Here is a 26058-nt window from a genome sequence, read left to right on the forward strand (position 1 = left end):
ATTTGTATTGAAACTCTACTTATTACCTTATTTCTCATATGTTTTCAAAACTATAAATACCATGCATCCCTCTTCTTTCAAACACGGGAACATTTTTAGTTCTGAACTCACACTTACACTAAAACACTCTCTCTTGCTTTTCTACTTGTACTGTGGCCTGTTTAGCTGGCTGAAAGCCAAAGCTATATTTCAAAGTCCTGCTACCTTTCTTTACTGCATTTTTTGCTTCTTTGACTGGTATGTTGTAGTTAAGTTTTCAGCATCAACAACAATATGGTTACTTAATATTCTTGCCTTCTTGTCTGCCTATTGCTTGTATCTAATTCAGTACCTTATTTAGCATGTTGTAATTTCTTTCTCCTGTTCTAAATCAATGTATTATGAATCCTAAATCCCTACCCCAATGTGTTTGATACTTATGGTTTGTTTGGGGCATGACAGCATTGAATATTGTTGAACATGACTCAAACTTGGTCCTCCTAGGATCATAGCCTCCATGTTACCCTTATATGTTGTGTGTTCTGGTTGATTTTACAAGCATGACAACACTCCTTATTGTTGTGCATGCCCAGAATTAACTTATGCCTAAGTATATAGGCTCTTTGCAATGGATTCTTAAACCCCTGCCCCCTTTGATGTAAAATTATCAACTTGTTTGAAGTGTTAATGGCTGTTTCCCAGCACCTCTTTCCCTCTTCTTTACTTCCTTAGTTCTTAAAGCTCTGTTTCTGCACTTGCACTCTCCTCTTAGACTTAAGTTCCCCCCCACCCCCTCATGTGAGCCTTGCCTTGGGACCCATGAGCTCCCTCTAAACTTGGACATATGAGGGCTGGCGTTTCTACACTTTATGTGTCCCTATTCTGGTTATGAAACTTAGGTGTGAGCACTGCCTGGGGTCCCATTGAGGACCTTAGGGAATTCTGACACACTCAAGTCCAAGAAAGGCTTTGGATCAGGGTTTTTGAGTTGTTTTATCTCATAACTCAGATAGGAAGTCAAGAATCAGGCTTCCTCTGGTTGTAATTCTTTTCTTTGTATTTTCCTGATATATTTAGTATTTAGTATTCCTGATTTGTAATAAGTTGTAATAAACATTTGGGGCTGGCTAGTGAAAAGGTTTGGGTATTTTATGCATGTCAAGGGTAGAAACCATGCCTATAGGACTATTTTAAATTTCTGCATATTCAAACTACATTTAGAAACCATGTTTATAGGACTTCTTATTCAACTTCACATCTAGATAACCTGCCTATAGGGAAAATCTAAAATCCTGCACATTTGTCACCGTTTAGATACCATGTTTTAGGGTCCAAGTGGTTATAATCCAGTAACACATTAAAATCAGTAACATATAGAAATCATGTCTATAGGGGTTCATAAGTAAAATTCTATTCGTTTCTACTCACATGCAATGTTAGGTATCATGTCTATAAGGATTTAAAATCAGTAACGCATAGAAATCATGCCTATAGGGATTCTTAAATAATTCTGATTCGCTTCATTCACATTCGATGTTAGATATCATGTTCATCGGGATTAGAATCCGTAATAGTAGATACTATCACCTGCAGAATCTGTAATCAGTCTAATTTAATTTTATACATTCTGCATTTCTTTTAATAATCTAATTCCCTTACTTAACAAGGTTTAGCAAGCATGCATATTGGATATCAAACACTTCGTTTTGAGTTATTACTGTCTCATCACCTTCTGAGCTCAATAGATATCATGTCTATAGGACCCCGTCTAAACACTTAGGCAAGCCTTGGAGTAATAACTGTAAACTGCATCTGCTTTTGTTAATTGCTACAACCAGCCGGTAGGCCTGATTCGGACTTCTTATCTGAGTTATGTAATAAACTAATCTGCCTTAATAATTAACTTCCCTCACCTTTATGTGCTTTAATCAGACCCAAAAAATATGTGCAAGTAATGCTAGTTATGTGCTTTTGTTTGAGGAGGTATACTTGAGCCTTATGTGTTATGTTTTTCCCCTTTAACGTGCAGTCTTCTATCTGTTTTGTATGCCGCCTTAAATTTTTACCTTTGAAACCTCAAGTCGGCCTAATATCCCTCCCTTTTAGGATTAGCAGTCTTAAGTGCCTCTGGGACTGATAGGAATGGGACGGGTAATAGCATGCAATAAGTAATCGAGACCAATCCGCGCTTTAATACCTTAACGGGGTACGAAAGGTATATATGGATATGATGACCACGCGATAATGTCACGTGTAGCCCCTCATTGAGGAGTGATTACCGGACATTGTGTGGGGTGATCCATATTAAATATAAACCTAGGAACCCTTTCCTTTATTTGCAAACTCTTTTTTTTTAAATGCTTCTTCTTTTATGTGTTTAAATCCCCTAATATTTGAGCCCATACCTGTCTATTCGCTAAATTCACAATGACTGTCTGGTCGGGAACCACACTAGTGGATCTTGAGGGGTGCCTAACATCTTCCCCTTGGGATAATTTCAAGCCCTTACCCAATCTCTGGTTATTCAAACAAACTCAAAGTTGAATCTCTATTGGTGTCCTAATGCACCTTAATCATTAGGTGGCGACTTTTCAAATGCAAACCCAATTCCCAAAAGGAACGAGTTGTCCCTCCAAATGTCATAAACCCGATTTCACGAGAAAAAGGGGGCACGATAGCATGGCGACTCTGCTGGGGATTTTTAGACTTTTACCATTTCAGACTATTATTGTGAATTTATGCTCCTTTATGTGCAATTACTTGTTTAATTTCTTTAAGCATTCAATTCCCTTTCCAATTGCAAAACTGACTTCTTTTTTTGTTTCCTCCTTTTATTACTGCTTTAGATTATGAAACAGCTGTATTTACTGCTTTCTTAACGTGCAAATGCGTGCCAACATGTTTTTAATTATTGCATAATCATGCTCAACATCATATTCCACTCGTGCCAAACAAAATCCATAGCAACAATTATAATGAGTGGTTGCGCTCTTCCGATATTATCACCCCCTAAATCCGGAAAAGGCATATTTGCGGCAAAACTAGTCGATCAACGGTGTAGTCGATGGTTCTGTGCCTTCCCCCCTTGAGTTGTCCGCTCAAGGGTACCTGTCTAAAACCCCATAGCAACCTTACTCTATTTAAATTGTGCATGCATCATGGTCAAACCTAGCCTAGTCAGTTATGATCCATTAAGATAGCCTTGTCCAAAGTCCACTGGGTTTCCCTAAACCCAAACAGACACTACCACGTTCTGTGCATTTATTTTGAGAACTAAATGCTTTATGCCAATTGTTGATATTAAATAGTGGAGTCTGGTGGGGGTAAGGGCCTAACCTTATTTGTCTTGTAGAAATATGAGGCACGAAGTCCCTAGATTCGGCATGGTCACCAACATCCACCCAAAACTGCTAAGCTGGTGGGAGGATCTTCACTCCAGTGATCAGACTCTTGTCCGAAAGTATCTGGGAAACCTACCTTCTCTCTTGGAAATCCAACCCAACAACAAAATCATAGAAGCTGCTACTTTGTTCTGGGATTGTGAGAGATCCATATTCCGCTTCGGGGACATTGAGATGACACCCTTGATAGAAGAAATAGGAGGATTAGCTGGCATAGCATGGGAAACTCCGGGTTTATTGATGCTTGAGAACCGCAAGGGCAGGGGCTTCCTCAAAATGATGGGTCTGAAGAAGAATCCAGAACTGACATGTCTAAAAGAATCCTATATCCCCTTTGACTATTTGTACGAGAGGTACGGTCACAACAAATCTTACAGTACCTATCCTGACGAGTTTGCCATCACATCATTAGGGCATATTCACTGAAGGGTCTTTGTATTCATGTTTTGTTTCTTGGGATTGATTGTGCTTCCAATGAAGAAAGCAAGAATACACACTAGACTGGCCATGGTAACTAAGACCTTAATGGAAGGAATTGGTGGGCAACCCTTCAGCATGAGCCCATGATCATTGCGGAAATATACCGAACCTCGGAGAAGTGTCAATGAGGAGCCAAACACTTTGAAGGCTGCAATTTGCTACTTCAGCTCTGGCTCATGGAGCATCTTCAAAGGGGTGAGTACCAACAAGAGATCCAGCGATGGGACTGGGATGATCATATTGCCTTCCATTATCCGAGGCGAATGAATTACATGCCTAATATGTTCGCTCAGCTGGAAGATGCCAAAGGATGGGTAGAGTTATTTGATAATCTAACTGAGGGTCGGTACAATGGATGTTCGTGGTTCCCTACCGAGGAATTCATCGCCCGATCCAGGGATGCACCATTTCTAATATTAATCGGTCTGAGAGGAACCTATCCCTATGTCCCTCTTCGAGTTATGAGACAGGCTAGTAGGAAGCAGGTTATACCTAGGGTCGACAAGATGAGTCACTTCCGGGATGACTTCCAGGCAGATGATAGTTCTTATAAGTGCCAAGCTCAGCATATGTGGCACTGCAAGATCGTCATGAGGGAGAGATACCATCGAGCCAGACAGATACTACGCTGGTTGCACTCCCTACTATTCAGGATGGTTGGAAGATAATCACGATGGACTGGGCCAGCCAGGGTTTGCTAGGGGCCACAGGATCATAGATGAAAGGGCCGAGGTACAGGTCAAATTTACAACCAATTGCGCAAGAGGATCCGTGAGTGAGAAAGTGAGCACCGTGAAATACAAGAAGCCAATCAGAAGTTAATTGAGAAATGGAAGGACAAGGCTGCCAGTGCCAACAAGCGACTGGGATACTTGGAGCAAGGCATAGTAGAGTTGGAAAGAAAGTTTCTCAAGAGGGTCAAAGACTGCCAAAATGCTGAAGGAAACGAAGGTGGACATCTAGCCAGAGACTACCTACTACTGGGACTTCGCGATCTGAGAAAGCTGTTCGACGGAGCCAAGGATGTCGAATCTGGGGAAGGGCCTTCTGGGACCAAATATATAGAAGTTTTTCTTTTTGCTTTATGAAATGTAATAAGGCCAATGGCCACAAGTGACTTTTATTTCCTGTTATTTAGTGTCTATTTGGGATTCGTCAACTTTTTATCAATAAAATGAGGCATTTAGCATTCTAAGTTCTCCAAATCAATTTGTCGCTAGGCCTACCTCGGGCACAAAGAGGTCCCCAAATTAGGACACGATTTACATTCTTGCACTATGTGTTTAAATATCGCAACGCTTTTTATAATCCTCACTAACTTGGTTACCTTTTGTTTTTACTTTTGTTTATTATTTCCCCTCCCCAAAGGTTAGTTCGTGCACTCTGGAAACATCATCTTATTCCACGAGATCCAGGGGTCCTCCACACACTCCTCCTCTCAGTCCTGTCACAAACAAAAGCAAAGGGAAGATGGAAGATTTGAACAACGCTAGAAAAGAGAACTCAACTGAACGGCTAGAGGTCACTCATGGTCATGGTACTCAGGTTTCCAAAGAAAATCCATCCCAACTCGAACAAAAATTGTTGAAATTTCAAGAAGAACTTGATCAGGTTCGAAATCTGGCGAATCTGTCATTTTCTCTCACCACTCCAGATATCAATTTCCTAAATTCTCAGAACCTCACACCTCCATAGAATATCCCAAAGCAACAAAACCATCCCGTTCCTCACCACCACTCCAACACCTGCCACACCTCAAACAACACACCGTTGCTCATCCCAGAACCCCTGAACTCCACAAATGATCACTTCCACACCCACTATAGCACCCCCATCTACGTGAAGACTGTGCCACACTCTACCCAACCCATCTCAAACACACCCAAGTCTGATGATAAAGAATCGCTCATCAGGAACCTGGCTGAAGAACTTAAGAAATTGACTAGCCGAATTCAAGGCGTTGAAGGAAGTAAGGGAATTGAAGGGCTGAACTATGAAGATCTTTGCATACAACCCGATGTCGAACTGTTTGAGGGGTACAAACCTCCAAAGTTCAAAATGTTTGATGGTATAGGGGATCCAAGGGTCCATTTGAGAACTTACTGTGACAAGCTGGTTAGAGTAAGAAAGACGAGAGAATCTGCATGAAGCTGTTCATGAGGAGTTTGAAGGGAGATGCTTTGTCTTGGTACATTAGCCAAGATCCGAAAAAGTGGTCGAACTGTGTAGGCATGGCGTCCGACTTCATGGACAGGTTCAGGTTCAACACAGAGAAAGTGCCAAATGTGTTTTACATTCAGAACCTAAAGAAGAAGCCCACAGAAATATTTCGTGAGTATGCTACTCGCTGGAGGTCCGAAGCTGCTAAGGTCAGACTTGCCTTCGAGGTGGAACAGATAAACAAATTCTTTGTTCGAGCTCAAGACCCGTAGTATTATGAATGACTAATGTTGATTGAGAGCCATAAATTTTTTGACATTATCAAGCTAGGTGAAAGGATCGAAGAGGGCATCAAAAGTGGTATGGTTACAAACTTCGAGGCCTTGCAAGCTACAAATAAGGCTTTGCAGTCTAGTGGCATGTCCAAGAAAAAGGACGTAGGAGCCGTAATGGTTGCACAGAGAACCAAACCTCCCATCAAATATCAAACATACCCAACACCTCCACTCACATATCAGCCTACTTCGAACTACCAAGCACCCTCACCCTCCTACCAAACTCCACCACCCATTTATCAATCACCTTCACCCTCCACATATCAGCCTACTTCACCGAGATATTCCCAACTCACTCATGTCTACCAAACCTATAATACTCAACCATCCCACTATCAGTCCCCTCCCACACGCCAAAACTTCCCTAGACCTGGACCAAATTTTGATCGTAGACCTCCTAAACAATACACAGCCATTGCTGAACCTATTGACCAGTTGTATGAAAGACTCAAAGCTGCTAGTTATGTCACCCCTATCCCTGCTGCAACTCTTGAGAACCCTTCTCAGTGGGTTAACCCCAACAAATCCTGTGCATACCACTCCGGCATGAAGGGACACACCATCGACGAATGTCATTCTCTGAAGGACAAGATCCAGACTTTGATTGACAACAAGGTTATTGTGGCAAAGGAACCCACTCTGAATGTCCGCAATAATCCCCTGCCAGACCATAAGGGTAGAGGCATTCACATGATTGAAATAGAGGGTGATTGGGATCCCGAGGGATCAATTGGTTTGATCGCAGAAGGTGATGACCCAAAGAAGCCAATAGTTACCCTTAATCCAATCATAGTCCAGATTCAACCATCTGGGGACGCTGAGGTAAATATGTTTGTGCCACTTGAGTTTGAAGCAACGTCATCTGCAAAGACACCATCTCCAATTGAGGTCGAATTCGTGTCTTCAGCAAATGCACCTACACCGTTCGAAGTTACGGTTTTACCACCTAAGCTACATGCTCCGTTCGGAGTGAAGATAGCCACGCTGATCCCAGTGGCGATGTTGACCATGATGCCATTCCATACAAAGGCAATACCCTAGGACTATACAGTTGAGGCAAGGAGGAAAGGCAAAGTTAAATTCGAAGAAACTATTGTAGTACAGGGTATGACGAGAACTGGTATAGTTTATACCCCTGAACATTTAGCTGAGTCAAGCAAGTAGGCCTCAAATCAGTCACCCATCATTCAGACAGGGCTTGATGACCTTTGGAGAAAGATACAGGCCAAGGAATACTTGGTCATCGACCAGTTGAACAAAACACCGGTGCAAATCCATCCTTGCTTTGCTACAAAATTCTGAGGCACACAAGAATGCCCTGTTGAGGGTGCTGAGTGAAGTATACGTGCCAAGCAACATCACTGGTGGAAAATGGCTAACATGGTGGGACAGGTATTGAAAAGTCATAAAATTACTTTTCATGAGGATGAGCTACCACCTGAAGGGTTGGGTCACAACAAGGTAATGCACATCACCGTGCAATGTGAAGACTATTTTATCACCAGAATCCTGATCGATGGAGGGTCCAATCTCAACATTTGTCCGTTGGTAACACTTAAGAAATTGGGCAAGGGATTGCATGAAATAAAGGACGGAGCTATCAACGTGAAAGCCTTTGACGGTTCCCAAAGGTCCACCATTAGGGAGATTAGTCTGTGTTTGCAAATGGGGCCAACTTGGTTCGATGTTGATTTCCAAGTAATAGATATGCCAACATCCTACAATCTACTGTTGGGACGGCCAAGGATTCATGCTACCGGAGTTGTAACATCAACACTACATCAGGCAGTAAAGTTCGAGTGGAACCACCAGGAAGTGATCATTCACGGCGACGGTAGCAACCCTATATACAGTCACCAGACCATTCCATCAATCGAGGGAAGAAGAAAGCTAGGTGGAGAGACTTACCATCACATCGAACAAGGTCACATCGAACGGGTAAATGTTGTTGACAAAGATAAATGGTGGGATAACAAGATCGAGAGTATACTGAATTGGAGTGAGTATGTACCTGGCAAAGGGCTCGGCAAGAACCTCCAAGGAATCATTAAGCCCATAAAACTTAAGAAACATGGCACCACTTTCGGTCTGGGATATGAGTACACCTGGGAGGAATTTAACAACTGGTCGCTACCATGGCGCGGTCCTTACTATCCGCTGGAGCAGCCAATACCACATTTGTAGCATACTTTCCAACCGGCCGATGTTATCTATGGGTCAGAAGAAGAGGAAGCATTGGCGGCGGTGAAGAACTTGTTCCTAGAGGGCAATGACATGGACTGTTGTATTGTTCTCGAGGAGGAGAGGGAGGAAGGACCTTCCATACAGGCCGTAAGCAGAGGGGCCCGCCTCAATAACTGGACCATCAGGACAACCAGAGCCCGACGAGCATCGAGGTAGCAAGGCTGAAACAAGCACCGTCTTATCTACTAAAAGATTTTTACTTCTCGCATGTTTTCAATTCCTGCAATAAGATCCCCAATGTTTAAAACGATTATGCAATTTATCAAAGTATTTTGATTTTTCTTATGAATTAACACTCATTATTATATTTTCTCTCATTACTTTACTTACACAACATTACTATTACTTATCTTGATGAACCGATGATTGTGACATGCAACGAGACAACGCAACAAACGGACATTGATTCAGAGGAAGAAAACATACCAGAAAAGATTGTTAAAGAAGTTGAGAATTTTGAGAACAGACCTAAGTCCAACCTGTACGAGACAGAAGTTGTTAACCTGGGAGATGCACAAAATGTCAAAGAAACACGAATCAGCGTTCATTTATGCCACTAGAAAAGAAGGAATACATAGAATTTCTAAGGGAATATGAGGACATATCCGCCTGGTCGTATGATGACATGACTGGTCTAAGTACATCTATTGCGGCTCACAAACTGCCAACCGATCCAACATGTCCGCCGATAAAGCAAAAGCTCAGAAAGTTCAAGCCTGATATGAGTTTGAAAATTAAGAAAGAAGTCACTAAGAAGGTCAAAGCTAAGGTTCTCAGGGTAGTAGAATACCCGACATGGTTAGCCAACATCGTGCCAGTACCAAAGAAGGACGCAAAGGTCAGAGTCTGTGTCGACTATCGGGATCTCAACCGGGCTAGTCTGAAAGATGACTTCCCTTTACCAAATATACACATCCTGATCGACAATTGTGCCAAGCACAAATTACAGTCGTTCGTAGATTGCTTCGCTGGTTATCATCAAATCTGGATGGATGAAGAAGATGCTGAGAAAACGGCTTTCATTACGCCATGTGGAATGTACTGTTACAAGATGATGTCGTTCGGCCTGAAGAATGCAAAGGCCACCTACATTAGGGCCATGACCACCATTTTCCATGATATGATACACATGGAAATTGAGGTATATCTAGATAATGTCATTATCAAGTCCAAGAGAGCCACCGATCACATGGAAGATTTGATGAAGTTTTTCAATAGATTGCGAAGGTACAACCTGAAACTGAATCCCGCGAAATGTGCATTTGGGATTCCTACCGGAAAACTACTTGGGTTTATTGTGAGTCGCCGAGGAATAGAGCTGGATCCATCAAAAGTCAAAGCTATTCAAGAATTGCCACTGCCAAAGAACAAGAAGGACATAATGAGTTTCTTAGGGAGACCTAATTACATCAGTCGGTTCATAGCACAATCCACGGTTATCTGTGAGCCAATCTTTAAGATATTGAAGAAGGAAGTCGCTACCAAATGGACTGATGACTGCCAAAAAGGTTTTGATAGAATCAAGGAATACCTGTCGACACCACCAGTCTTGGTCCCGCCCGAGCCAGGTAGACATTTATTACTCTACCTCGCAATATTGGATGGAGCGTTCGGTTGCGTTCTGGGGCAGCATGATGAAACAGGGAGGAAAGAGCAGGCCATTTGTTACCTCAGTAAGAAGTTCATCCCATACGAGGCCTGGTATTCTCTGTTGGAGCGCACTTGTTGTGCTTTGACCTGGGTAGCTCAGAAGCTGAGGCATTACTTCTGTGCCTATACAACATATCTCATATCAAGGATGGATCCTTTGAAGTACATCTTTCAGAAGCCCATGCCCATTGGCAAGCTAGCCAAGTGGCAAATCCTGTTGAGTGAATTTGACATTGTCTACGTGACTCAGAAGGAAATCAAGGGATAGGCACTAGCAGACCACCTTGCCGAGAATCTCGTGGATGGAGAATACGAACCCCTGAAAACATATTTTCCTGATGAAAAGGTATCGTTCATAGGAGAGGACATTGTAGAATCCTATGGTGGTTGGAGATTGTTTTTCGATGGAGCAGTAAATTTCAAAGGAGCTGGCATAGGAGCAGTACTGGTATCAGAAACCGGTCAGCATTATCCGGTGTCTGCCAAACTCAGGTTCCCGTACACCAACAATATGGCCGAGTATGAAGCTTGCATCTTAGGGCTCAAAATGGACATTGACATGAACAATCAAGAATTGCTAGTGATTGGAGATTCAGACCTACTCATATATCAGGTGCATGAAGAATAGGAAACCAAGAACTCCAAGATACTCACGTATCTGCATCACGTGCAGGAATTAAGAAAGAGGTTCACGAACACGGAATTCCAACATGTTCCTAGAGTCCAGAATGAGTTCGCCGATGCATTGGCCACCCTGTCATCTATGATACAACATCCAGACAAAAATTTCATTGATCTCATTCCAGTAAAGATCTATGATCAACCAGCTTATTGTGCCCATATTGAAGAAGAAACAAACGGAAAGCCTTGGTTTCATGATATCAGGGAATATTTGGCAAAAGAAGAGTACCCAGAGCTTGCAAATCCTACTCAGAAACGCATGCTTTGGAGATTGTCCAACAACTTCTTTCACAGCGGAGAAATCCTGTATAGGAGGACTCCTGATTTGGGATTACTAAGGTGTGTCGACGCAAAGGAAGCATCCAAACTACTAGAGGAAATTTACGCTGGGACTTGCGTTCCACATATGAACGGTTTTGTCTTAGCAAAGAAGATACTCCGGGCTGGTTACTTTTGGATGACTATGGAAACAGAATGCATCCAGTATGTCCAGAAATGCCACCGCTGCCAGATACATGCAGACATGATAAAGGTGCCTCCAAATGAGTGTAATGCAACAAGCTCACCATAGTCGTTCGCCGCCTAGGGAATGGATGTTATTAGGCCAATCGATCCTGCCGCCTCCAATGGGCACAGGTTTATCCTAGTAGCAATTGACTATTTCACCAAATGGGTCGAAGCAGCATCTTACAGAGCAGTGACTAAGAAAGTCGTGGCAGACTTTGTCCGCGACCGCATCGTTTGTCGATTCGGGATTCCAGAATCAATCATTACTAATAATGGCTCCAACCTCAACAGTGACTTGATGAAAGCCATGAGTGAAACTTTCAAGATCATACACAAGAATTCCACGGCCTATCGGCCTCAAATGAATGGAGCTGTAGAGGCTGCCAACAAGAATATCAAGAAGATATTGAGGAAACTGATAGAGAAGCATAAATAGTGGCACGAGAAGCTATCATTTGCTTTATTGGGGTATCGCACCATAGTCCGCACATCAACCGGGGCAACCCCTTATATGCTGCTTTACGGTACAGAGGCTGTCATTCCCGCTGAGGTAGAAATTGCTTCCCTAAAGATCATACAGGAAGCTGAGCTTGACGACGCAGAATGGTTAAAAAGTCGTTATAAACAACTAGCCCTTATAGATGGAAAGAGAATGAATGCAGTTTGCCATGGTCAGCTTTATCAGAACAGAATGTCCAGAGCCTTCAACAAAAGAGTCAAGCCGAGACAGTTAACACCGGGACAATTGGTGTTAAAGAAAATTTTTCCTCATCAAGATGAAGCCAAAGGGAAGTTCTCTCCCAACTGGCAGGGTCCATACATGGTTCACCGAGTTCTGACAGGAAGAGCCCTCATACTTTCAAAAATGGACGGAGAAGTCTGGTCAAAACCAATTAATCCAGATGCAGTCAAACATTACTACGTGTAATTTTCATGCTTTCCTTATATGATGTATTTGAACTACGCCTGACCCGATTCCCTCTTAAAAGGGGATACATAGGCAGCCCTATGGGTTCGGTCATAATTTAATAAAATTTTCATTCCCCTCGCAATTGGAAACTGGGGCAGAATTTTGAGGAGGACCCTCAAAATTCTGAAGTAATTTCAGCCGGTCGTCGCAAACAATAGTTAGAAACTTCAACCCATTAAACTGGGGCAAAATTTTGAGGAGGCCCTCAAAATTCTGTAGCAAGAGAGGTTGCAATGTCCTGAACCACGTCACAGTCGTTGGTTCATCTAAAAGTTATTCGTAATTATATACTTATATCATATTTTATGAAATCATGCATGTTTATTACGGAAATTGCTTTGTTTAGCAACACTACCCCAATGATACATACAGTATCACCAGATCAAAAGCCGAACAAGCCAAGCAGAGCCCGCGGGGATACGAACTAACCTCCCCCCCCCCCCCCTACAAAACTCACGATTTTTCTTTGGATGCAGGCACTTGGATTACGAAAGCATCAGACATACTATACATTCACGAGACAAACATTGTTCAGGAATACAACTCTTAGAACTGTCGAACTTACCAACATTTGCTATTCACGCACACCAGTGACATTCCGTGTGTCACAATGTTCCCAACAGTCACAATACCGCAATCTACTATCAGCTAAGAAAACTCTATTACCATTTACCCTTTTTTCTTGCATAAGGCTACCATTCTGCCTTCCGAGACTAAACTTTGTCTCTATCTGTATTTTTTGCATCGCATAAGGCTACCATTCTGCCTTCCGAGACTAAACGCTGTCTCCATCTGCATTTCTGTATTGCATAAGGCTACCATTCTGCCTTCCAAAGTTAAGCTTTACCTCCCCCTACATTTGCATGGCTGAATGATCGCCACCTTATCTACATTTGCATGGCCGAAAGATCGCCACCCCTATATTTGCATGGCTGAAAAATTGCCACCACTACATTTGCATGGCTGAAAGATCGCCACTCCTACATTTGCATGGCTGAAAGATCGCCACCCCTACATTTGCATGGCTAAAAGATCGCCACCCCTACATTTGCATAGCTAGAATATCGCTACCTTATCTACATTTGCATGGCTGAAAGATCGCCACATTATCTACATTTGCATGGCTGGAAGATCACCACCTACTGCATTGCATGGCTGAAAGATTGCCAAATACTACATTTCATGGGCTGAAAAATCGCCACCTACTGCGTCTCATGGGCTGAAAGATTGCCAAATTATCCAAAGGAGTCATCGTTCGAAGGCACCATTTTCATAGACGAGAACACCATGTCATGGCCTGAGGACCCCCTCCCCCCTTTTAATCTTTTGCATATTATTATTCAAAGGCATCATAGTTTGGAGGCATCATCCTCATAGCCCGAGAGCATCATTTCATGGCCTGCGAATCCTTTATTGCATGTTTCATGGCCCAGTACGTCATGGTCTAAAGGACGTCATCCTAACCATCCAAAGACAACATTCATGGTCCAACGGGAACTTGCATCATGTTTAAATTCATGCACAGTATACGCCTGTATTGTTTCTAATTGCAGGTACACTGGCAAGCAATGGCCATCCCGGCAGGAGCAAGCCCGTTCCAGTTCTCGTAGCCATATCAAACCTTAACCATTCTCGCAAGCCGCCCACTCACCTCATCTGGGGTATTGCGTCCGTTCTTGAAGAGTCTCCATCGACATACTCCGTCGACGGATCCTGAACTACATATGGGTTGATTCCTGTAAAACCAGGGATATGAAGGCAGCTCAGAAGCCAGGGCGTGGCCTAAACCTCTTCGAACCGTTCCGCTCGGTCAAATTGGCCATCATATCTTTACCCGACAACTCTTTCATCCTCCTCGGGTAAAGAGGGGCAGTTGTTGATACCCAATTTTTTCCTATATATTTTTCAATACGCAAAATACTTTCAAAATAACATATGTATGCATATATATATATATATATATATATATATATATATATATATATATATATATATATATATATATATATATATAAGTATGTCCACATATTTTATTATTTTCCTAAATTTTTAAAGATTTTTAAACCAATTTATTCCCCTATTTTATTCATAAAAACACAGTAATAATTTCCAAAATTATTATTTTTGGTGATTCATTTATTGGATTCTCATATTTATACTAAAATATAGCTAAGATATTTTTTCATATTTTTACAAATTCATTTAGTATTTTTAAAGCTAAATTACATATAATTGCAATATTAGCCCCTTTTAAGATTTAATTGCGTTTATATTTATAAAAAATTAAGTCCAGTATTTTAAATTGATAATTATGTGTTACAAATCATTTTAGTACTTTTAATTTATTTCCACAAATTAATTTACTATTTTTTATAAAATAAATGGGGAAATGCCTATTTAAAATCTAGCCAGATTTCATTTCAATTGTAGCCTGATTCTACCCCAATTTAAACCCAGTTACCCCGGCCCAATTCCTACTCATACCCAAACCTCAACCCAATTAAACCAACCCATACCCGGATCACCACCTAACCTTTTAAATCTCAGTCGTTGATTATTTAGATCAACGGCCACCGGCTGCCCTTACCTTAATTAATCCCAAACTACCCCCAAAACCCTATCATTTGATACAATCTGCCGCCCTTGAAATCCTCTTATCTCTCAAATTCTCTCTAAAACTCTCATGAACCCTAACCGCCGCCTTCTCACCCCACCTTGATATCTACCTAATCCATGGCCCTCCGTGGTCATTTGAGACCTGTACCAGCCTTGCATGGCTCCTATGTGTTTGTTCCTAGGGTTTCAAGGCCATAACATTGAAGGGTCTTGGTCCAATCCTTGTCCGATTTTAGTTCTTGGCTCTTCTCCGGTCATCCTTGACCTTTCTCCGGCCAGCCATGGCCGCTCGAGTCAGATCCTTGACTTTCCTGGTTAGATCGTTAACTCTCAGGGCCTTTCTCACCTTTTCTGGGTTGTTCTTTGAAACCCTAATCTCTAAGATCTTTCGATTTCTTTCAGATCTACTTTAGATCTATGCTTGCTTTGAAATTTTAAGCATTTTCTCAAAGTTTCTTTAACTTTGCTTTCAAAACGACTCTTTATATTTTCCGATTAGGGTTTTTCTCTTAAGTTATTTCAAAATATCTTCTCTGACTTTAACATGCTTCCGATTTTGCTATGTGTTGCTCATGTTGTTCTTTTATCTGATTTAGCATGTTGAAAACCCTACTTTCTTTTGGCTGTTTGTTAGATGAGTGCTTGTTTGGTTAAGTTTTTGTTTGATTTATCTGTTTATTATCTTTTAAGCTCGACTATTATTGAAGGATCTATGTCTTTGGGTCTGAAACTGCTCGTTTGAATACCTGACTCGATTTAAAGTTCTTTGTTTCAGAACCCCTTTTTTTCTTTATGTGATTCCTCTGATTCTGGGTTTTTGTTGTCTTTAAAACTCGACTATGCTTGAAACCCTAACTTTTCAAAAGGTTTTTCTCATCTGCTACTGTGAGACCTTCGCATGTTTTTGATACTTTGTTTTCTCCAATATCGATTCAATGTGACCTAACCTACTTGACTACTATGCTTCGAATTATCTGCTTTACTACTGAACCTTATGCCTATTTTTGTATGTTGTTTCTTTTGCCAATGGGTTTGGCCTCGCATGTCTGGTTTGTTCACTCTATTTATATGCTGAGGTTCCCTATTTGATTGACCTTCAATCTTGTCACTGAATTCAAAACTTTTCTTTTGTAAACTCTAATTGCACTCGCCTGTTAAAGTTAATTGATTCCTTTCCTTATTTTGCCTTACTGAATCTTTTTCCAAAATAAGTATATTTCTGCATTTAGACTTGATTACTTACTCAGTGGTTTTACTGCTCCTTTTATGGCAACAATCAGTCTGCTTACAAATTGATTTTCTTTCCTTATTTTAAACCTGTCACTACCGTTAAACAAGGATTCCCTAATTAAAGGGGAATCACTTGGTTAATCGATTCTGACTGTTGATTGTTTCCATATTTGTATTGAAACTTTACTTATTATCTTATTTCTCACATGTTTTCAAAACTATAAATACCCCGCATCCATCTTCTTTCAAACACTAGAACACTTTTAGTTCTGAACTCACACTTACACTAAAAATACGCTCTCTTGCTTTACTACTTGTACTGTGGCCAGTTTAGCTGGCTGAAAGCCAAAGCTATATTTCAAAGTCCTGCTACCTTTCTTTACTGCATTTTTTGCTTCTTTGACTGGTATGTTCTAGTTAAGTTTTCAGCATCAACAACAACATGGTTACTTAATATTCTTACCTTTTTGTCTGCCTATTTCTTGTATATAATTCAGTACCTTATTTAGCATGATGTAATATCTTTTCTCCTGTTCTGAATCAATGTATTATGAATCCTAAATCCCTAACCCAATGTGTTTGATACTTATGGTTTGTTTGGGGCATGATAACATTGAATATTGCTGAACATGACTCAAACTTGGTCCTCCTAGGATCATAGCCTCCATGTTACCTCTATATGTTGTGTGTTCTGGTTGATTTTACAAGCATGACCGCACTCCCTATTGTTGTGCATGCCCAGAATTAACTTATGCCTAAGTATATAGGCTCCTTGCAATGGATTCCCAAACCTCTGCCCCCTTTGATGTAAAATTATCAACATGTTTGAAGTGTTAATGGTTGTTTCCTAGCACCTCTTTCCCTCTTCTTTACTTCTTTAGTTCTTAAAGCTCTGTTTCTGCACTTACACTCTACTCTTAGACTTAAGTTCCCCCCCCCCCCATGTGAGCCTTGACTTAGGACCCTTGAGCTCCTCTGAACTTCGACACATGAGGGTTGGCGTTTCCACACTGCACTTGTCCCTATTCTGGTTATAAAACTTGGGTATGAGCACTGCCCGGGATCCCATTGAGGCCCTTAGGGAACTCTGACACACTCAAGTCCGAGAAAGGCTTTGAATCAGGGTCTTTGAGTTGGTTTATCTCATAACTCAGATATGAAGTCAAGAATCAGGCTTCCTCTGTCGTAATTCTTTTCTTTGTATTTTCCTGATGTATTTAGTATTTAGTATTCTTGATTTGTAATAAGTTGTAATAAACATTTGCGCCTGGATAGTGAAAAGGGTTGGGTATTTTATGTATGTCAAGGGTAGAAACCATGCTTATAGGACTATTTTAAATTTTTGTATATTCAAACTGCATTTAGAAACCATATCTATAGGACTTCTTGTTCAACTTCACATCTAGATAACCTGCCTATAGGGATCATCTAAAATCCTATGCATTTGTCACTGTTTAGATACCATGTTTTAGGGCCCAAGTGGTTATAATCCAGTAACGCGTTAAAATCAGTAACATATAAAAATCATATCTATAGGGGTACATAAGTCAAATCCTGTTCGTTTGTACTCACATGCAATGTTAGGTATTATGTCTATAAGGATTTAAAATCAGTAACGCATAGAAATTATGCCTATAGGGATTCTTAAATAATTCTGATTCGCTTCATTCACATTCGATGTTAGATATCATGTTCATAGGGATTAAAATCTGTAATAGTAGATACTATCACCTACAAAATCTGTAATCAGTCTAATTTAATTTTATACATTCTGCATTTCTTTTAATAATCTAATTTCCTTACTTAACAAGGTTTAGCAAGCATGCCTATAGGATCTCAAACACTTCTTTTTAAGTTATTACTGTCTCATCACCTTCTGAACTCAGTAGATATCATGTCTATAGGACCAGTCTAAACACTTATGCAAGCCTTGGAGTAATAACTGTAAACTGCATCTGCTTCTGGTAATCGCTACAACCAGCAGGCAGGCCTGATTCAGATTTCTTATCTGAGTTATTTAATAAACTAATCTACCTCAAAAATTAACTTCTCTTGCCTTTATGTGCTTTAATCAGACCCATGTGCAAGTCATGCTAGTTATGTGCTTTTGTTTGAGGAGGTATACTTGAGCCTTATGTGTTATGTGCTTCCCCTTTAACGTGAAGTCTTCTATATCTTTTGTATGATGCCATAGATTTTTACCTTTGAAACCTCAAGTCGGCCTAATATCCCTCCCTTTTAGGATTAGCAGTCTTAAGTTCCTCCGGGACTGATAGGAATGGGACGGGTAATAACATGCAATAAGTAATCGAGACCAATCCGCACTTTAATACCTTAACGAGGTGGGAAGGGTAGATATGGATATGATGACCACGCGATAATGTCACGTGTAGCCCCTCATTGAGGAGTTATTATCGGATATTGTGTGGGGTGATCCATATTAAATATAAACCTAGGACACCTTTCCTTTATTTGCAAACTCTTTCTTTTCTTTTTTTTTAAACGCTTCTTTCAAATGTTCTTTCTTTTATGTGTTTAAATCCCCTAAAATTTGAGCTCATACCTGTCTATTCGCTAAATTCACAATAATTGTCTGGTCAGGAACCACACTAGTGGATCTTGTGGGGTGCATAACACCTTCCCCTTGGGATAAATTCAAGCCCTTACCCAATCTCTGGTTATTCAAACAAACTCAGAGTTGAATCTCTATTGGTGTCCTAATGCACCTTAATCATTAGGTGGCGACTCTTCAAATGCAAACCCAGTTCTGAAAAGGAATGAGTTATCACTCCAAATGTCATAAACCCAATTTCGCTAGAAAAAGGGGGCGCGACAAGTGTCACAGCCCTGAGTGAATCGCTCGAGGTGCTCTATTCAGCCCTAGGGGTCTCAGAACCGGCCCCCTCTAGCATGCTTGTTGATAGTCGAGGTATAATCTCAACCTCGGGCAATTCGAGGGATTTACCAGAATCTTTCTTCGAGGCCTCGTCATCACGAGGCCGGGTCTCGACAATCGCCTCAGGCTTGGAAGGCTCGGCGGCCTCTACCGGCTTCCTTGCTCGAACCACCAACGCCGAATCATCGCCCTCATCTTCCTCTTCTTCTTCTTCCCAACTGGTGGACTGACTCTATAGTCACAGGGATGAGATTTCTCCTGGGTCTTCGAACTGGAGCCCTTTTAGGTTGGGGGTCCTCAGACTCCGAGACCATCTTCCTCTTGTTATCTTTCCCCGACTTCGGAATCGGGGACTCAGCTTCTTCCCCAGGCGGGGCCGGCCTCATTTTAGCAATATATGAAAGGCCTGCATAAAAGAGAGTCAAGTATAAATAAAGAGAAACGTTACATAAAAAAGGCATCAAAAGCTTACAGATAAGCTTACCATGATTCTTGGCTTCCCATCTGCCCCTTGGATAATAGATGAAGCCATTACATAAAGCAAAAAATGGAGTACGAAGACTAATAGGTAATGCGCTACTTACGGCCGGGGTTCCACTTCTCGGGGAACGGCAGTTTCTCCTCTGGGATTAGGTCGCAGGTCCTTACCCTTACGAACTGTCTCATCCAACCTTGGTCCTTATCCTCATCGATGCTCGTAAAAAAGGACTTCGTTGATCAGCATTGGAGCTTGATTAGTCCTCAAAAAAGTCGAGGTCGATACAACCGTATGAGGTGGATGAGAGTGAATTCGAACCCCTCGGCCTTGCTAGAAAAGAAGAGGGGTATGATCACTATACGCCAGAATGATGGATGAACCTGACTGAGGGTGACCTGATATCTTTTACAAAAATCGATAATGACTGGGTCGATAGGACCGAGTGTGAAGGGGTAAGTGTAGACACTTAGGAACCCCTCCATATAGGTGGTAATGCTCTCTTCAGGAGCGGGAATTTGTACCACGACCTCAGCCCCCCAGTTACAATTTTCTTCACATCCTCGAGATGTTTTGCTGTTATCGAGTAGATATATCTCGACACGTGTTCACATCGACCAAGGACCGACAGAGGGTTCTCGACTTTGAAGTCGGTTTTTAAGACACAAGGGCCGGGAAAGTACTCGTGAGGGAGTAGTTCCACTGGTGTTTTATCACCTGCCGGCCGGGAAGAAGAGGAAGAAGCTTTCTCCTTTTGTCGGACGGTCTTGGAAGTTTTCGCCATTGATTCATGTAGAAGGAAGCGGAAAAAGAGGTGAAATGTGATGTTTTGTACTAACAAAATTGACTCAACGGTTGGTGAAAGAGAAGAGATTGAGAGAGGAAAAGACTTAGAAAACTTGGTGAAGGTGGAAGTAAAGTTTTGATTCAAATGAAGAACCTGTATTTATAGATTTACCGCGACGGTTCGGTGGCGCTATTGGCCGACCACCCACTGATAGACATTTAATATTTGGGGAACCGTACTGACGGGACGTTTCGGTCACCTCGACCGCTTACGTCACGGGAATGATGTCATTATTGGGGTCTCCAGAAAATCGAGGCTCAAGCCATTTCTTATTATTTTACTCTAAAAAATGAGGGGATTATCTGTATACAGTGAAAATCGGGGCTACCCAATTTCATCCTTTGATAAAAAAAGAGATACCACGTCAAAAGGCCAGGACGTCGAGTCTGGGATCGGAGTTTCTTTCCAAGATCGAGGTCGACATCACTAACCGAGGCCAGAAGAGTGCATACTTCGAAATGATGCCGGTATAGTTCAGTAACAGAAAGAGCGAGATATCCGCAATGGGTCGAAGAACATGGCGTAAATTTCAGAATGGATTGATCTTCGGTGGTTAATCAGTTGTGAAATATGATTTCCTACTATAATTAGAAGTGTACCTTGTTTAGAACTCCTCTATTATATAAAGAGGGATCCCATTCATTTGTAGAGATGATTGTTCACTGATAAGAATCTATACACTCATTACTTTCTTGCTATTTCGCTTTACTGTTCATCAGAGTTGCTTTATCATTTGTTATTCTTATTATCACACCTCAAGGTCAAAATTTGGCTGGCATACTGGTTTGATTTATTTTATTCTCTAATTTATCTATTTAATTCCTTATTTATCAATTGGTATTGGATTGAATCACATATTCTGAAAACTACGATATAAGTTTAATTGTTACTCGAATTTTGGGGTAAACAATAATAAAAGCGCATTCAAGTTCACATGATATTCCTCTTTGCACATTACACACTGACCAACTCGATGAAAAAAGGCAAAAGCAGTGAATATAGGGATAGAAATGGAAACATACAGATGAAGAGCTTCGAGGAACTTATCGTGCTCGCCTGCTCGGGTCAGTCCAGCTCTCTCGGGACTTGGTAATGGTTTAGGGTTTTCGTACTTTCTTGCTTTGGTCGTCCAAAGCAGCAACGAGTTTGGAGAAGGAGCCAAGGTTCGGAAGGGCCGTCCCAATTAGACTAAAAGCCCTTGAGTGGTGCATTGTTTAAGTTCGCTCTTACGGGTTCTGCTTCGTTGTTAAGCTGATCAGGTCTATGGCTAGCACAAGTATGTTCATTTCCTCCTCCTCCTTCTCCTCCTCCTTCTTCTTCTTCTACTACTACTACTTCTTTTTCTTTTTCCTTTTCTCTGTTTTCTTTCCTTTTTGGGTAACTTGTTTCACTATTTTTTCCTTTTTTTCTTTTTTGTAATGTGTTTTAACTTCTTTTTAAAATTCCTCAAAATTTTCAAAGCATTAGACTCACTTGAATTTTACACTTTAAACACTCAGGCCCTCTTTGTTACTAGGGTTGACGAAATGACTAAAAATTGGTCTCCTCGTGAAGTTTTGCAATACAGAAAATTGGTCAAATATATTCTTCTACTTTCAAATATTATTTAAACTTACTCTTCTTTACACTATCTAGTTGTCTAGGTCTCTATTATTATCCTTTGATTCAAAAATATCCCTAATTTTGACGGAATGCCACGTGACACTTCAAAATTAAAAAGACCCACTCTAAATTCTAATACCCGACCCGCCTCCAATTTTTTTTTTTACCCATAACTCATTTTTCCTAACTTTGAGATAAGGAAAAAGAAAAAGAAAAAAAAAAAAAAACTATTTCAATCTTTCATAATCTTCTTCACCCATTATCCCACTGCTCCATTGTCATTTTCACCTCAAATTCTAAGGCTATCTTTTTTCTTTGTATTCAAAATAAAACCTCTAAATTTTATGCTAGAAAAAGGAATTTCGTTGTAACTTTGAAGATGGTTTATCGAATAGTAAAATCTGAGCCTAAAAGTTTTGTAGTAATGAGCCGGAAAATATTGGGTTCTTATTCTTTTCTTGAACACCCCATTTCAGATGTTGTTTTTCATCAAAGTTTTAGCAAGAAAGTAAGGCAATTAGAGAATGGATATCTTTCAGGGTGGTTTACCATCTTCAGCATGCTAGTGATTCCGACGGCAGAGTTGCGGTCGTCAGAGTGGACTGTGCAGCGATGTTAGGATTAGTTTTTTTTTTTTTTTTGAAAAGCAAAAAACCATATAAAGCAATAACATTATCAGAATAGACCAGTTTCCCAAAAATAGCTAATGACTAATTGTGAGCATTCACGAACATAAAAATGGTAATCGAAAATATGGATCTGATTTCAAAATTCCATATACACATGATAAGCAGATACAAAAAAAGGCTGATGATTGCTCTAAAACTCGGTTTGCTCCCTCAACCTTCGGATAGCCACAAATACCCACATTTTTTCTCTTCACCGCATACTTTCCACAAAACTCACAGAATTAACTGATGTTAGGATTAGATAAATAAGTTTAACGATGTAAAATTCGGGGGGGGGGGGGGAGGGGGGTAGTAGAAGGGGCTTAGTTCGTTGGTGGGCTCTTTTAAGTGGGAATAGCTGGGTCGGGTTATGGGTTATGGATCCAGGTTAATTAAAATTTAGGGTGAGTCTCTTTAATCCCGATGAAGTGCCACATGGCATTCCGTTAAAATTATGGGTATTTTTGAACGAAAGTATGACGGTAAGGACCTAGACAACCAGATAATATACCGAAGGATAAGTTTAAACAATATTTGAAAGTAAAGAGATATATTTGACCCTTTTCATATAGACTAGTCTTAGGGTATGCGCATTGCGCGTGTACCTCATACCTTTTTTTCAAAATCACATACATAAATATTTTTAAAATATATCTTAATTATAAAATAAATATTAGAAGAAAATTAAAAATAAAGAATCAAGAAAATAGGGATCGGGAGTTTCTTGTACTTGAGTCCTAATTTTTTTTTCTTAAAAAAATATTGAATATGAAATTTTCAAAGAATAAAAAATCGATTAATATTTTATTTGAGTTCCTTGATATTATAATCTATATTACCAAAATAATAAAGCTTATGCAAAAGACAATTGAAAATTTTGAACCGTAAAGGAGAAAAAGAACGTGTCTGGCCTTGAACAAAATAAGTCCATGTTTGCAAAATCACGAGGAAAAATCACCTATTGGCAGCATAACACACTTTGACATAATTTTTAATCTCTTGCCAATAATTTCCTACCGAAGTTAACACCTTACTCGTTTCATTGAAAAAGAGGCATTTAAACTCAAGGAACTCGACAATTGCTTACATAAAAAATAGTCTAATGTGAAGTAATAATTGCACCTTCCATTCATTGGCTCTTGAAAAAAGAATTAATACATAAGTAAATTCATATCTCAAATTTAGGATGAATAATTTCTTTTAGAATTATACCTTGACAAACATATGCATATCTGACACTTGATGCACCAATATAAACGCCACATACTGAAGAAGTAATACTCTTGTCACCAAGATTTTTCCGGCTTAGCAAACAGAATTGGGAACTTGATCTTGCACTCTTTTTTATCCTTCTGTGTTATATATTGTGATTACATCGTTTCATCAACTTTTAAGATGTCAAGTTAATTCAATAGACAATAAATTTAAATAAAATTATCTAACCAAAAACAAAAACAATCATCTTTACCAAGTACCAAGAAATTAGTTGGTTCTACTTAAAACTCATGAATTTTGAAGTAAGAAGATAAAAACGTAAGAGGAACATCAAAAGAGCCAATTAACCAGGACCATTTTGCTGTAGCTTCTAGCCTGCAGTTTTGATTAACGGTTGACGAATTTTAGCAAGACTTCCTTGATATTTGGTGTTAAATGTCTAATCTAATCTCAATTCATATTTCTTGGACCTATATATATATATATATATATATATATATATATATATATATATATATATATGAAAGCTTCAAAAAGTATCGTTATACACCTCCAGGGGCGGAGCTAGAGTATCGAGAGCGGGTTCGGCCGAACCCAATAGCTTTAGTTCGAACCCTGTATTTGTCTTATATTTTTTATTGAATATGTATAAATTATTAATTTAGAACCCAGTAACTTAAAACGATTAAAATTCTGAACCCATAAACTTAAAATTCTGGCTCCGCCTCTGTACACCTCCTTTTGTTATTTTTCTCCAACTAATATGAAGGATCGAAATATCCTCTCTTGTAACCAATCCATTACATAAAACAAACACTTGAAATCTTGACGTTGGGAATTGGATGTCTACACCAATAAGGATTTTATATTTCAAAGTGCAATAAATTGGGACCTCTAAGTATTAAGAATATTTTCATTCTAATAATTATGGAATTCATGTATAAACTCCTAATAAACTTTGAAAGCTTACGAGAAATGCAATAAACTTTAAAATCCTAAATTCTAGGAAAGGATGTAAATCTTATATACCAATATTTTAATTGATTTTAAAGTCATAAAATATTAGAAAAATAATTAAATTACAATTTTGTCTACTGTGTAATCTATTATTAATGGGGGGAAAAGGCGAACGGCATTTCGATAGGGGCTTCGTGCTTTAATATAGTATAGATATAAAAATAGATATAGATAAAATTAATTGATTCGTTAGTTACCAAATAATTTAGTGACTTTCCTAAAATTTAGGTGCAGTTGAGTTATATTTTTATTACAAAAAATATAATTTAATGACTATTTTACGATAAAATAAAAATGAAACGATTATTCATAACATTAATATAAATACTAGTTTTTAAGAGTTTTACCGTGTAAAAATCTCTAAAATTAAGCCTTTGTCTTATGCAAATACTCCCAATACCAAGGTGAACGTGGCAAAATCAGGAGATGTCAATTTCCATGAAGACGTCAGTGGTTCAACTAGTTTTGTGTCTATTCATTTCTCCTGGTGTGCTAAAAGGTGTCCGTCAATTTACACCACTTGGCTAAAGAAAGCTGAAGCCAGGTCCGAAGAGGACACTGCTTGAGGCCAAAAGGTACGTAATTTAGGTGTTGCAATTTCCATTCTTCTACAACTTTTCTCCTAATTTACAAGTAATTACGGGGTGATATACCAACCAAATTAAATATATATGAGTCTAGTTTCCAACACATTAAACCGTTCATCAATACAATCTCGGAGTAGAGAGATATTCGAGTGGAGCTAATTAGGCTGGTGGGTCAAGAGCTACTGCACGAGTTTATGCTATGAGACAGAAGAATGACCAGGATGGCCCAGACGTGGTTGCTGGTAAATTTCACTTATTTGGTATATCATCATTTTGTTTTAGCGTTCATTTAAACATTGTATAGTAAGATTTCATTGATGGAGTTGGATAAACGTCGAGCTCCCTGTTGCGGAAGCCAAATGTATATAGTGTGAATAAGTCACAACTACTATACCAAAAATTATGACAGCCATCAAATAATAAATAAGACAATAAAGCAACAATAAAGGGAACACCAGAATTTACGAGGTTCGGCTAATTTTGCCTACTTCTCGAACA

At 39.8% G+C, this 26058-nt stretch overlaps 1 protein-coding gene across 1 annotated transcript; it reads left to right on the top strand.

Annotated features, from left to right (window-relative positions):
* The first annotated feature begins 11948 nt into the window (after nucleotides 1-11948).
* LOC138888084 (uncharacterized) lies at nucleotides 11949-12365 on the top strand. The gene has a single exon (XM_070169891.1). The coding sequence runs from the start codon at nucleotides 11949-11951 to the stop codon at nucleotides 12363-12365; it is 417 nt and encodes a 138-aa protein (XP_070025992.1).
* The last annotated feature ends 13693 nt before the right edge of the window (nucleotides 12366-26058 follow it).

Source organism: Nicotiana sylvestris, chromosome 3, assembly GCF_000393655.2.
Source record: "Nicotiana sylvestris chromosome 3, ASM39365v2, whole genome shotgun sequence".
Classification (NCBI taxonomy): Eukaryota; Viridiplantae; Streptophyta; class Magnoliopsida; order Solanales; family Solanaceae; genus Nicotiana; species Nicotiana sylvestris.

Bases quoted from the DNA above. Each gene is read 5' to 3' on its own strand.
- LOC138888084 (XM_070169891.1), top strand. From the start codon at position 11,949: ATGCTGCTTTACGGTACAGAGGCTGTCATTCCCGCTGAGGTAGAAATT.